This window comes from Schistocerca gregaria, chromosome 11 (genome assembly GCF_023897955.1).
Source record: "Schistocerca gregaria isolate iqSchGreg1 chromosome 11, iqSchGreg1.2, whole genome shotgun sequence".
Classification (NCBI taxonomy): Eukaryota; Metazoa; Arthropoda; class Insecta; order Orthoptera; family Acrididae; genus Schistocerca; species Schistocerca gregaria.
The window spans coordinates 144,957,844-144,971,851 of NC_064930.1; the positions used below are offsets into that span (position 1 = coordinate 144,957,844).

At 43.4% G+C, this 14,008-nt stretch overlaps 1 protein-coding gene across 1 annotated transcript in view; it reads left to right on the plus strand.

Moving 5' to 3' along the window:
• The window catches only part of LOC126295266 (uncharacterized), a 710,311-nt gene that overhangs the window by 386,176 nt on the left and 310,127 nt on the right, over positions 1 to 14,008 (plus strand). Inside the window, exons 37-38 of the mRNA XM_049987689.1 lie at positions 2,085 to 2,177; positions 4,896 to 4,933. Of these exons, the coding sequence (XP_049843646.1) occupies positions 2,085 to 2,177; positions 4,896 to 4,933 (131 nt within the window). The remainder of the gene's footprint in view (positions 1 to 2,084; positions 2,178 to 4,895; positions 4,934 to 14,008) is intronic.

Genomic DNA, 14,008 nt, shown 5'->3' on the forward strand with positions numbered 1-14,008 from the left:
GTCCGTATTTATACGGTTATCCTTCCATTTCACGTGCTTTGTGTCGCTTGAATTGATTGCTTATTTTTCTTTGATCTGATAAGGGCCGTTCCCTTTGTTACAGGCGTTAACGTCAATCTAAGCTGAAAATGCATTACTGTACTGTGTCATGCATTGTTTGTCGCATTCTGATAGTGCGTGTTTATGACCTGTTGCCGCTGACAGCACGGCTTGCTTTTGTGTGCGCTATTGCCACTTAGAATAAAAAAACAGAGAGGAATCATCTGATTAGCGAAACAATGGCAAGAGACTGCTATTTGTTGTTACTTACACTGCTGCTTTCTTTGATAATGATCAACAAGAACCAAATAATAGACTGTGTATGATAAAAGATGTTCTGAATGAGAATTTTTCTCCGTTTGAAAATCTCTGCAGACGCCTCTTTAGGACATTACAGTGTGCATAGAAATTAGTCATCTTAGATTTAAAAATCACTATTAGGCATAAGAATAATACGAATATAAACATGACACGATACGTATATTCTTTCGCGTTTGCAGTTGTCTGACACTAGTTTCGTAGGTTATTAGGCAGACAGGATTTAAATGAGATAGCAGCAAACACGAAAGAATACATGGCAAAATGTTCATATTTGTATTACTCTTAGGTGAAGAGAATACTGCATGTGATTCACAATTCATAAAAGTTCCTATAAGGAACCATCTCTTCTCACAGGTAGGAAAAAATTCAGAACGTAGAGTTGGCCATATTGACAAACATCCCAAACACTCTTGCCAGTCGAATTTTCATAGTACATTGAAATGCTGCTACATTTGAAGATGAACAATACGGAATTTGTATTTACTTTGTCGGATCATGTACGAAAATGCAGTGGTCAAAGTCTCGGTGAGGAGGAAAAAAGCTCATCTTCCACCTTTTTTTAAATTTATTTACTGACACAGAGGTTTTAGCGCCAGTATTTATCTTTGTGCTACAAAACAAGCCTGTGTAGCGCTACATATATTAGACGGCAGAAGTTACTTGTGGCGGCACCTACCAACATTTCTCAGAACTTCCGATTACTTTGCTCTCGATTCTAAGCCGCAGGCGGTTTTTTGGATAACAAAAACAGGAAAAAAAGTTGCGACTTAGAGTAAATACGGTAAAGCTTTCAACCAATGAGGCCTTCGTCAAAAATAGACGTTAGGTGCGGTGTGTGACTGCAGTCACACTGCGAGCAGCTGCATCACGGCAGCAGTGCACAGTGGGAGTGGCGAGTGGGTGGGGCTACGTGGGAGGCTGGAGCAGGATGGGGGAGGGCGTGGTTGGAGGTGCAGTGCTGCTGGGGAGCACGCGAGGACGAGTTGAAGAGTGTGGGGCAGCTGCGGGCAGTCGGGAGGTTAGACGGTGGGCAGGGGATAGGTGGGGACAGGGGGTGCTATGTAGGGGTGCCTAGTGTGTAGCACTGTACAGCTCTCATTCCTCTATCACATCCAGTCTCTTCACTTCTCTACTTTTCCGCTACGCCCTCTCCCCACCTCTCCCCTACCTGCCATCTAACCTCCCAACTGCACACAGCTGCAGTTGCACTGTCTGCAATCCCTATCCTACTATCCCTCCCCCACCCTGCTCCAGCCTCCTCCTTAGCCCCACCCACTCGCCACCCCCACTGTGCACTGGTGCTGCTGCTCGCAGTGTGACTACAGTTGCCTGAGACTGTGTGTGTGTGTGTGTGGGTGGGTGGGTGGGTCTTCCGGGCTGAAAGCTTCATTTGTGACAGTCTTTTTGTTGTGCCTCTCTATGACTCGGCATCTCCGATATGCGGTGAGTTGCGTCTTTCCTTTTCATAATATTGTTACATTCCATCCTGGATTTTCCATGGTCTGAATAAAAACAACAAAGCCATTTTAAGCTTTCGTCCCATGTAACAAAACGTATTCCACTGCATATCGCTGTTACCCTTCGTGTTCCACGTGAGGCTGGCTTCAGTGTACTGAGAGCAATCCAGTGAAGATGCAGAACTTACCTTCAAAATGAGAGCTTAATACTATGTGGGGACAGAGGTTGATATCTTCAATTAATACAGATTATTTTCCTGTTTCTAGGTTGCTGAAGATGTACTAGCAGTCTTGAATTTCAGTGGATATGTTAAAGAGGAGCCAGAATTAGACATAGGAGTGGATGTAACTGAGAACGAGGTAAGTTTACACACACACACACACACACACACACACACACACACACACACACACACACACACACACACACACCCAAGCGGATGGATATGAGTTTGGGCAGATGTCAGTCGAGGTGGAAGTACAGAGGCAACTTAAAATTAGCGGAGGTTGAGGCCTGGTAGGTAACGGGAAGAGAGGATATACTGAAGGACAAGTTCCCATCTCCGGAGTTCTGACAGGTTGGTGTCAGTGGGAAGTATCCAGATAACCCAGACGGTGTAACACTGTGCCTAGATGTGTTGGCCGTGCACCAAGGCATGTTTAGCCACAGGGTAATCCTCATTACCAACAAACTCTGTCTGCCTGTGTCCATTCATGCGAATGGACAGTTTGTTGCTGGTCATTCCCACATAGAAAGCTTTCTATGTTTGTTGGCAATGAGGATGACCCTGTGGCTAAACGTGTCTCGATGCACGGCCAGCAGATCTTGGCACAGTGTTACACCGTCCGCGTTATTTGGATACTTGACACTAACACCAACCTGTCAGAACTCCGGAGATGGGAACTTGCCCTTTAGTATATCCTCTCTTCTCGATATCTGCCAGGCCTCAACCTCTGCTAATTTCAAGTGGCTGCCACTCGTACCTCAACTGTCATTCAACAACATCTTTGCCTCTGTACTTCCGCTTCTACTGACATCTGTGGCCAAACTCTTTGCATTTACATATGTCTGCTTGTGTCTGTATATGTGTGGATGGATGTGTGTGTGTGTGTGTGTGTGTGTGTGTGTGTGTGTGTGTGTGTGTGTGTGTGTGCGCGCGCACGAGTGTATACCTGTCCTTTTTTCCCACTAAGGTTAGTCTTCGTGCTCCCGGGATTGTACTGACTCCTTGCCCTCTCCCTTGAAACCCACATGCTTCCCTCTTTCCCTGTCCTTCCCTCTTTCCTGATGAAGCAACCATGGGTTGCGAAAGCTTGAAGTTTGTATATATATGAGAATTCCTGTAGCGTTCTAGATGTGGGATATAATGTTTACTGTGTGCAATGTAGTTGAAAAGCCACAGAGTCCTCCTGGCAGTTTAAAGTGGAAAGCATGCCAGGTAACTCGGACAGTCTCAGAAGGGTACACATTCGACGACCTCTGTGTTAGAAAGCTGTGGACTGATGCGATTCACTAGTCCTCTGTAACCACAAACTTTGTGCATGCTTCGGGGAGAACTATGCAAAGCTGTGGAACATTGTGTCTCTGAGAGAGTGGCGATTTTTATTCTGAAGCTCCACAATGGTTCAGAATTGTACACGCAACCTCAGCACAGTGAGGGCCCGAGTGGCTGTTGAGACAAATCAGTGATGTTTGGGCGACCGCTGTGCCAGAAGCTCAAATATATAGGAGTCTTTTTGTTATGCCTGTCTGGGCTCAATATCTCTTCTATATAGTGAGTAGTAATACATCCTTTTCATATAGTGGAGATGCTGAGTCGCAGATAGGCACAGCAAATAGACTCTCTCAATTAAAGCTTTCGGCTATTGGCCTTCATCAACAATACACACACACACACACACACACACACACACACACACACACACACACACACACACTAATGCAACTCACACACGTCTGCAGTCTCAGGCAACTGACTGAAACCACAGTGTTTTCAGTTGCCTGACACTGCAGTTGTGTGTGTGTGTGTGTGTGTGTGTGTGTGTGTGTGTGTGTGTGTGTATGTGTCGTATTGGTATTGTTGTGCCTCTCTGCAGCTCAACATCTCTGCTATTTGGTGAGCGCGAACTTTCCTTCTCACATAATACTGTTACATTCCATCCTGGATTTTCCATTGTTTGAATATATCCTTTTCTTAATATTGTAGTTCAAAAATGTTTCATACAAAATATTTATTTCCAATGTTTCCATTCCTATTTTCGAACAAAAATTGATGAAATCTATCAGCTATCTTTGTGCGTTTTTGTTTTGTTCAGCCATATTTGCTTCACTGTTGTCAATTTTTGTTCGTAGTCTCTTGTCATATACTAGTGGCACTGGTTGACTGTAATTTAATGATTGAACATTGCCTGATGAAGATGTGCCCTCCTGGGCTGCATGAAGTATGTACACACTAATAAAACTATTTCACTGCACTTTCCGAGTCTTTCACAGTGACAGATTTCTGTAACCTCATATATTGCGCACTAAAAACACCTGCTTGACTGTCTGTGGCCCACAGCCTTCATATATGTAATAAGAGATGCTGACTGTGTTTGGGGGAGGGGAACATCGTATCACTTTTCTTGCTTTACGTCCAAGTGGTACCATGTATGATCCTGCCAGTATGCGGGGTCATATGGAATGCCAAGAATGTTGCAAAAATGAATTAAAAACACCAAATGACATTACAAAAAAATTCAATATTTATGTGTCTAACCGGGAGCTTTCTACAAGCTGACAAACATTTAATTTTTGTGAGTAGTAGTGTTGATATGTAAACAAAATTGAGAAAGAGTAAAAGTATATTTGAAATAAGTTAACGTAAATTACAAGTGATGTATTATATTTTGAGTACTTTACATAATTTTCACAGTTTATGATTTGCATGATTTGCATGCTTTGCTTTATTTGACAGATACTATCAGTAAGAAGCATTGAGAAATAACCATTTATTTACAGCTGTTAGTGTAGTTTCCTTTATTTATTGTAAAGTCTCATTGGATTAGTTTACCAGAAACCACTTCCAATTGTTCCAGGAGGCAGATACAAGAGGACACTTTCCAGATATTTCATGGTAAAAGCTTCATTATTTTATTAGCATTTTCTTTTACCTGGTAGTGTTGGGGCCATCATGTTTTCTTCCACATCTATCAAGACTATCCCTTAGAAATTCTCATTGAGTATAGTGGCACACAGAGGTAAATGTTGGGATGGTTTCTAGGAAAAGAAATGAACAATTTCTTCCCCATCTCTACCTGTACAATGTGCATAAAAATAAATATGCCGTAAGGTTAAAGATTGTAATATAACTGCTAAGTTTCTACTTGGCGAGCATATCCTTGTGCTTTTTATTTCTTGTAACCCACTGCTTTCTTCACCAATTCACTGTGTTTGTGACATTCCTTCCAATCATCTAGGAGCCGTATCCTTTGCCTTCCTGCTTGTCTCTTCTTCATTACGTATCCATAAATAATGGTCTGTATTGTCTCATTTTCCCTTCTAATACATATAATCTACACTTTCTACCTTCTTTTCATCACTACTGTTAATTAGCTGCCGTGACCTAATCTTCTTATGTCTTTCTAAATAGTCGCCAAGTGCAACAGCTGAGCACTTTTCATTAAATCAGTCATGCTTTTTTTTACCAGTTCTGGTTCATTTAATTTTGGAATCTACCTGTTTTTAATATTTAGCCATCTGTCTAGTGTCAGATTTCATAAAATTAAAACCACTGTCAGTGCCAACAATACTCAGAAAATAAAGTTCATCAATATTGAATTTCAAGATTAGTAATAAGTGAAGAACACCAGTTTGCTTTTGTTCTACAGTATTCTAGAACAAAAGCAAAGTGGTGCTTTTCATTTATTATAATGTTATTCTACCAAGAACTGACGGAAGATTCTGTTAACATTCGAGGTTAGTATTTAGTAAAATGATTCTTGCAGAAAAAGTTACTCTCTTGATTTATTCACCAAGAGTGGCACAGGCACCCCAGAAACACGATCTACTCGATCTGCAAGATACTGCTATTGTGCAGTCCCAACTACATGTGTCACATGTCTGAAATCGAATCCCTTGTTCTCCAGCACCTGGAACAGCTTTCCAGACGTTGCCCATACAAGTTATCCAACCTGCTGACATCCTACTGCCACCTTGGGGCACCGTCATCCAACCCCTATCCGACCCATAGTATTCCTCCTCATCAACCACTCGTAGTACTCAGACCCTGCCTAGCTGACGTTTTCAGTCTGCAGTAGCCCCAAGAACTTCCTACCAACATTGCTCTGAATCCAGGTCTGAAACAGTCCCAGGACACTGTTGTTAATATGGCCACCAAAATCCACAGCCCCACAAAAGTTTCAGTCCTATCCAGAGGCCTCACCCACAGCCCTACAAGCAAATTTAACCATGCTGAACTTGTCAAACATTTGCTGTCCTCACATTCCTTGCAATGGAAATACTTCTGTGCCACCAATCTGTTCAACGAAAGTCGACCTAATCCCTGCGTTGAACCCCGCCTCTCTCGTACCACTGTCCAGCCGTGATCACTCCCGCCTCCCTTCCCACATAACCATCTCCTGGCTACCTGTAAGGAATTCCTCACCTCTAACTTGGCCTCCTCATCCATCCCAGGTCCCTTCCAAAGGACACCAACCTTTCAACAGAAGAAAAGATAGTCATACACTGCCTTGAAATAATCGTGACCTAACCGTGTTATTTGCAGGTTAAGGTTCCACCATTGCCATTAGGAATCACAGTGACTATCTGATGGAAGACCTCCATATATTTATGTTTCTCCACCTATAAACTGTGCAGCTGTGATCCCATCCCTGAAGTCCAACATAACCTCCAATGTTTCCTTCCCAGAACCACTTCCCTAAATCGTTTCCTTACTCGCTCGTATCACACCTCGTGCACCCACATTCTACTGGTACCCCAAAATTGGCAAACCTAATTATCCTAGATTCCCCTATGTAGCTGCTTATTGTGCCCCCACATAAAGAATTTCAGCCCTCATTGACCAATATGTCCAACCGACTGCCAAAAACCTAGTCTCCTGCATCAGATATACCAGCCTTTTCCCTTACCTGCTAGAACACTGTTCGTCACTCTTGACACCACTTTCCTAGCTATACACCAACTTCCCTCACACCCCTGGTCTTGCTGCTATTGATCACTACCTCTCCCAATATCCTTCAGACTCCAAATCTACACCTCATTCCTTACACACGTTGTTAACTTTATCTTAGCACATCTACTTGTACTTTGAAGGGAAGGTATACAAACAAATCCATGGTATAGCATGCCACCCACCTACATCAACCATTTTATGGACCATCTCTAGAGGAGACCTTGCTAGGTTCCAAAAGCACCAAACCCATAGCCTGGTTCAGGTTCATATCATCTTCATGATCTGCACTCAGGGCCAAGACATTCCATCTTCATTCCTTTCTAACCTCAACACCTTCTGTCCCATCTGCTTTGCCTATCCTCACCAATCCAGTGTTCCACCTTCCTGGATGTCGGTCTCCTCCTCTCCGATGGCTCCATCCACATCTCTGTCTGCATTGAAACTACCAACAGTACCTGCATTACAACAGCTGCCACCCCTTCCCACCAAGAAATCCCTCCCATACAGCCTGGTCACCCCTTGATGGTGGGTCGTTCATCTCCCAGAATGTCAGCCCCGGTCGGGTTGTACGATTGCGTTCCGCGTCAGAGAGCTTCTCTCAGGGCTTGGGGTTTTCCCTCTTCGACCTCCTTTCCGGGCCCCTATGCGTACATCTCCGTGGTGCGTGCCTCGCCCTTGTCTTTGGCTCGAATCGGAACAGATCCCAAAGGACTCGGTCCCTCCGGAGGCCTTCTGCCACCGCTTTCTTTCCATCCTTGCCACGTATCGGTGCTCTGGCGTTGTTTACACTGACAGTTCGAGGGTTGCTGGTGTGTCAGTTACGCTCTGCCTCCAGGGGACCACTACGAACAACATTCATTGCCGGCTGGCTGCAGTGTTTTCACTGCTGAGCTGGTCACCATCTTTCGTGACATAGAGTATATCCACTCCTGCTCAGGTGAGTCCTTCGTTATCTGTAGCGACTCCCTGAGCGGTTTAGGAGTTAACGACCAGTGCTTCCCTCGCTCTCGTCTGGTGATAGCTGTCCGGGAGTCCCTCCCCCTCTTGCTCGTTGCGGCCGCTCTGTGCAGACCCCAGCCCGTGTTGGGATACCCGGCAATGAACATGTTGACAGCCTGGCGAAACAGGACACCAGTAAACCTTCTCTGGACATTGACTTCCCGGAGACTGATTTGCGAGCGATCTTACGCCGCAAAGTTTTCAAACTTTGGGACACTGAATGGTGCAACCTGACCATGCCAAACAAACTCTGTCCTATCGAGGAGACGACGGATGTGTGACGGTCATCCGTGCGAGCCACTCGCAGGGCCTCAGTAGTCCTTTGTCAGCTCCGCATTGGCCACACCCGCTTGACACACAGCCATTTACTGCGCCGTGAGGACCCGCCTCTATGTCGCTGCGGGTTGGCTTTGACAGTGGTCCACATTTTGTTGGCCTGTCCCCTTTTAACTGTGCTCAGGCAGACATTTGCGTTGCCTGATGCGCTCCCTGCCCTTTTAAAAGATGACACTGCTATGGCAGGCTTAGTTTTGTGTTTTATTCGGGCAGGGGGCTTTTGTCCCTTAATCTAAGTGTTTGTCCTTTTTGTGTTAGATTCTGGCCTTTGGCCGATGATTTTAGTCTGAGTTTTTAGTGTTTTTCTCGGTGGTTGGCTTTTCCTTTTTTTTTTCCCTCTATGGTCGGCCAATCACTGTCGCACTCTGTGTGCTTTTAATTCCTTTTGTCTGGCCTCTGTCTAAGTCTTTCTTGTCCTGTGTCATCTGTCGTCTTTTCCATTGTCGTTTTTATTCTGTGTGGGTGTTTTTAAGTTTTGGAAAAAGGGACCAATGGCCGTAGCAGTCTGGTCCTTTTAATCCCACAAACCAACCAACCAACCCATCTGGATGGTGGATGTGCAGTGACAAGAACTCCCTTCCCCAGTATGATGAGCATCTCACAAAGGTCTTCTCAGATGGATGCTATCCTCTAGAACTAGTCTGCAAACAGATTTCCTGTTCCACATCCCAACACAGCTCCAGTCCTCCCATAACCCCCGAGAACTAGCTAAAAAGGAATAACCCCATCATCACCTGACAGCATTCAGACTCAAACCACTGAACCACATCCTTGATTACCTGTTGTCCTGCCTTGAAATTGGGGACACCCCACCAGAGATACTTCCCACCCCTCCTTCCACCGACCGTGCAGCCTCCATTATATTATAGTCCATCCGTATGCCACTCCCAGTCCCAACCTCTTGCTACGAAGATTGTACCCTGTGGAATACCCGAGTGTCAACATCTGCAAGGTCTGCTCAGACCACCCACTCAGCACTTGCTGTTACAGTCCAGTCACATGCTTATCACATCCTATCAGGAGCAGGTCCACCTGTGAAAGCAGCCATGTCATTTACCAGCTCTGCTGCAACCATTGCTCAGTATTTTATGTTGGTATGACTACCAACCAGATGTCCACCAGGATGGTCAGTCCCCATCAGTCTGTGCCTGAGAGCAAAGTAGATCACCTTGTAGCACCACGTACAGCTGAACATATCGTGCTTGATTTCAGAGGTCCTTACAACACATTCTCTGTTCCCAAAAGTATCCCAGCCTCAACCTATGGTAACATACTGTCCACACAGCCTTTACTCAAGTTTCTGCCCCCCGTCTGTCCTGTCATCTCACAGCCTCTTTGTTTGCCACCATCTGCCGATGCGCCCGCCCGTCTTTCCCCACCTCCCTGCCCCACAACCTCGTGACGCTGTGCCTGTTGGCATTCTAGTCCCTGCACGCTCGGCCAGACAGCACTCTTCTCTCCCCCCACCCATACACTGCTATCCCCTCCCCTTCCCTGCCCTCTCAAAATTGCTGCTACCATCTCATATGACAGCTGCATTCTGGTCCGAGCTGCCACAGTTGGCGGTCATGCGTGCTTGCTTATATGAATGACTGGTGTTTTGTTTCTCTTTGTTTCTCTTTGTTTTTCTGATAAATGCAGTGGCTGAAAGTGTGTGTGTAAGTGTCTTTTAACTGTGCCTGTGTGCAACTTAATGTGTTACCTTTATGGTAAGTAACAATCATCTTTTCCTATAGTATATCACAGTCCCCTTTGACTGATGACAGCTTTCTGATATACAGAGACTATCAAATAATTTCAAAATCTGCTACAGCTTTTCTCTCAAAGTTTTTACGGATAAGCAATATTTTCAATTTATTTTTAGCTTTACATATTTTCTAATTTGTGTGCAACGCATTACCAAGACATATATTATCAGCATTTTCTATGTCTTAATAAAAGTGGTGCCCTTATTATGACACAATAAAGAAAATATGTTTTCTCACAATTGCATGTTATATATCTAAAGTATGAAGTGTTCTACAAATGTTTGCTGAAACGTGGCTGTTTATAAATGGGTTCCAGCTTTGCCTGATTAGCTGATGCAATAGTAAGGCTCGACTGATAAATTAAGCGTAATGTGAGTCAATGAAAGATGCATTTGTAAGACTCGGTAAGATATCGACACTGTACTGTGATGAAAGATGCAAAAAATTCTCAAGAAAATAGCTGTAATCTAAAGGTAAAGAAGGATAATACACGATACATACAAGTTTTCTGAAGTTTGATTTGGGATTGTAAGTCATATTCAGGAGAATATGTAAAAACAGATTTTAATTTAATAATGGTGAAGAGCATGCTTGATTGAAAGATGATTCTCGTGTGGAATTGGTGTGGAAAGATGTGGGATGTAAAAGTAATGCAAAATGATGGGTGCATTTACAATGCACTGAGAAGTTGAAGAGGAGTGGATATCTCAAAAAATAGCAGTTGCAGAAGTTGGACAGACAAATGAAGGTGCAAGGAGGGTAATTGCAAATAAAACCCTGGGTATCAAAGAAATATTTAAATAGTTCAAAGAAAGAAAGAAGTACAAAAATGCTGAAGGAAAGACAAAAATGCAGCAATATAAATTGTGCAGGAATGAAATAAATACAATATGCAAGGAATCTGAGGTGAAATGTCTCTAGGAAAAATGTGAAGAAATTGATAAAGAAATGGACGACGGAAGTGCTGGTGCAGCATTTAGAAAAATCTAAACCACATTCAGTGAAATAATAAGTAAAAATATCAACATTATGAGTGCAAGATAAACTTAAATGTTAAACGCAGAGGAAAGAATAGATAGGTGGAATGAGGACATCGAAGAACTCTGAGATGTGGAGGTCTCGTCTCGTGAAGTGATAAAGCGGAGTTGGGAGTCAGTACGGAAGACATCGGATATCCGATATCAGAGTCAGGGTTTGGAAGACTTGTGATCAAATGAAGTGGAGGGGATAGATAACTTTTCATCCGAGTTCCAGACATCATTGAGGGATGTGGTAGCCAGATGACTGTTACATTTGGTGTGTAGAATCAGATAAGTGTGAGGACTGTGCCCAAGCTGTTGACAAGGATAATATACAAAAGAATGGAAAAGAAAGTCGATGAGCTGCTAGATAACAATCAATTTGGCTTTTGGAGATTTCAAGGCAATAGAGAAGCATTTCCAATGTTGTGTTTGGTAATATAATCGAGCCTTGAAAGAAATCCAGACACATTTGTAGGATTTGTCAACCTAGAAGAAAAAAGTTCAGTAGTGTAAAATAGTGGATGATGATTGAAATTCTGAAAAAAGTAAGGGTGAGCTATAGGGATAGTGGGTAATAATGCAGTATGTGGAAGAACCAAGAGGAAGAAATATGAATAAAAGGCCAAGAACAAAATGCTTGAATTAAAAAGGGCGCAAGTTCAGTCTCTGTATTGAAGAAGCAGTGATAGAAATGAAGGAGACATTCAAGAATGGGATTAATGAAAGGAGATCAATGATAAGATTCACAGATGACACAGCCATCCTCAGTGAAAGTGAAGAAGAATTGCAGGACTTGTTGGACCGAATAACAGTCTAATGAGTAGTTACACAGTTTGAGGGTTTACTCAGGAAAGATGAAACTAATGGGGAGCCTAAGAAGTGAGAATAACAATGAACTTAATGTCAAAACTGGAGCCCACGAAGCAGATGGAGTTAAAGAATTCTGCAAAATAACACATGACACTGAAGCAAGTGGGATGCAAAAAGAAGAGGAGGACAGGCAAAAATGTCAGAAGATGAGACGTGTGTTAAAACATCAGGGAATAACTCCGTGTCATTAGAGGCAGCTGTACGACTGTAAAAACTGTAGTGGAAGACAGGGATTGGAATACATCTAGCATGCAACTGAGGATGTTTGGTGAAAGTACTCCTCTGAGATGGAATTTGTGGTGGGTTGAATCAAAGATGTTGGAAGGTAAAATAGTTATAATGAAATGAAAGTTTTTGTTGTAGGAAAGTTCTTGTAGACTGTAAATACTTTAGGATTAAAGGTGACCACTCAGCAAAAAGCAGAAGCATCATTCAGTTGTCGATAGACAGACACATACACACACACACACACACACACACACACACACACGCACACGCACACACACACAAGTACGAAATCAACTAACTTCTAAAATTTGCTACCTTCTGTTTTTCAGTGAGTGGTCTCCATTAACTTTAAAGAATTTAAAAGTCAAAATTTTTAGTGATCTGTATTACAGTCAATTAATTTAAAGATATTCACGGCCTACACGAGTTCAGCTTTTATCTCACCCTGTGATAAGCTTCTGTCATTTTATGAGCTCTCTATTCAAGAGATGCAGTCTGTGTCCATTCATATCAAATTCTTGAAATAATTCATTTCACATCAGTATTTCAGTTTTTTCCTCCCTCGTGTTACAATGAGTGGGAGAGGAGGTACTGCTAGTGCAGATACCCTGCACCACGTACTGTGTGTGCCTAGTCGAACGTAGATCAGAATCGTGCGTGGCAGAAAAAAACTGAACTCGGTTGTGTATTCGGTGCCTAAGAAACCACGACACTAGGCTATTACCGAATGAAAGAGAATTGTGTAGGAGACACAAGTGTGACTAGTCCCCACTGTGTCACGTGTAACGACATCGACATCTACTTCTGTGCTCTGAAAGCCAACTTCTGGTATGTGTTGGAGGCTACTTCATGTACCTCTGTCACTTTGCCTCCTTCCTGTTCTATACACAAATGGTGGACAAAAAGGACGATTGCCGGTGAGATTCCGTGTGAGCTAGAATGTCTCTAATTTTATCTTCGTTGTTTCTTCATGAGGTCTATGTAGAAAGGAAGCAAATTATGTTTGAGTCTTGTAGGAGTGTACAGTCACAGAACTAGCAGTAAACCACACTGTGATGCCAGTCCCGGTTTTTTAGTGTCTGCGACTGGAATTGGTTGAGGACCACCACCTTCACAAGTTCGCCATTGGCTAGAGTTGATACAAATAAGAAACAAAGCATTGCATGGGTAATGAAGAAGATACCGAAATTTAAGATTTGTGTATTAATTCGCCCATTCATTCTTCACATTTACAACCTATTATGTGGATAACTGACAGGCCATACAACTCACATTTTTGTGGATAGTAATTAGTATTTATTCTGTAATGGTACATGGAATTGTTGCAAAACAAAGGCAAAATAATATGAGGGAGAACTTTTTCTTCTTCTACAGAAGTATTCCCAACCCATAATCCACTAACCAGCAACGCTGCTTAGAAAATAAATGAATGACCCAGCAGTGGAGAGGAACAAAATGAATCTTCCCGGGTTGAGATGGTTTATGGTCTTGTTTCAGTAGCTACAAAACTGAGGCAGAACTTGGCAGTATGAGCCCTTTCATCAGTGTGATGTGCACCCCCTTGTGGTCTCGGTGTGTGCACTGATTTGGTTGGGTTTGGTGTCTTAAAGCTGTTGTAGCCTCCCCTGAGACAAGCTGACCAAAAACTGTTGTAACTGGTCCCCGTAATGCACTAGGATCGAGTCGATATCTGACGTCGTCCCACGCCTCGTTTCGTTCGAGAGACCTGGGGTCGTTGCCGGCCCGGGTAGTACCTCGACGTTACGTAGACAGACCAAGTGTCAGGTGCCACGTGTGGACGAGTGTGGTCCTGT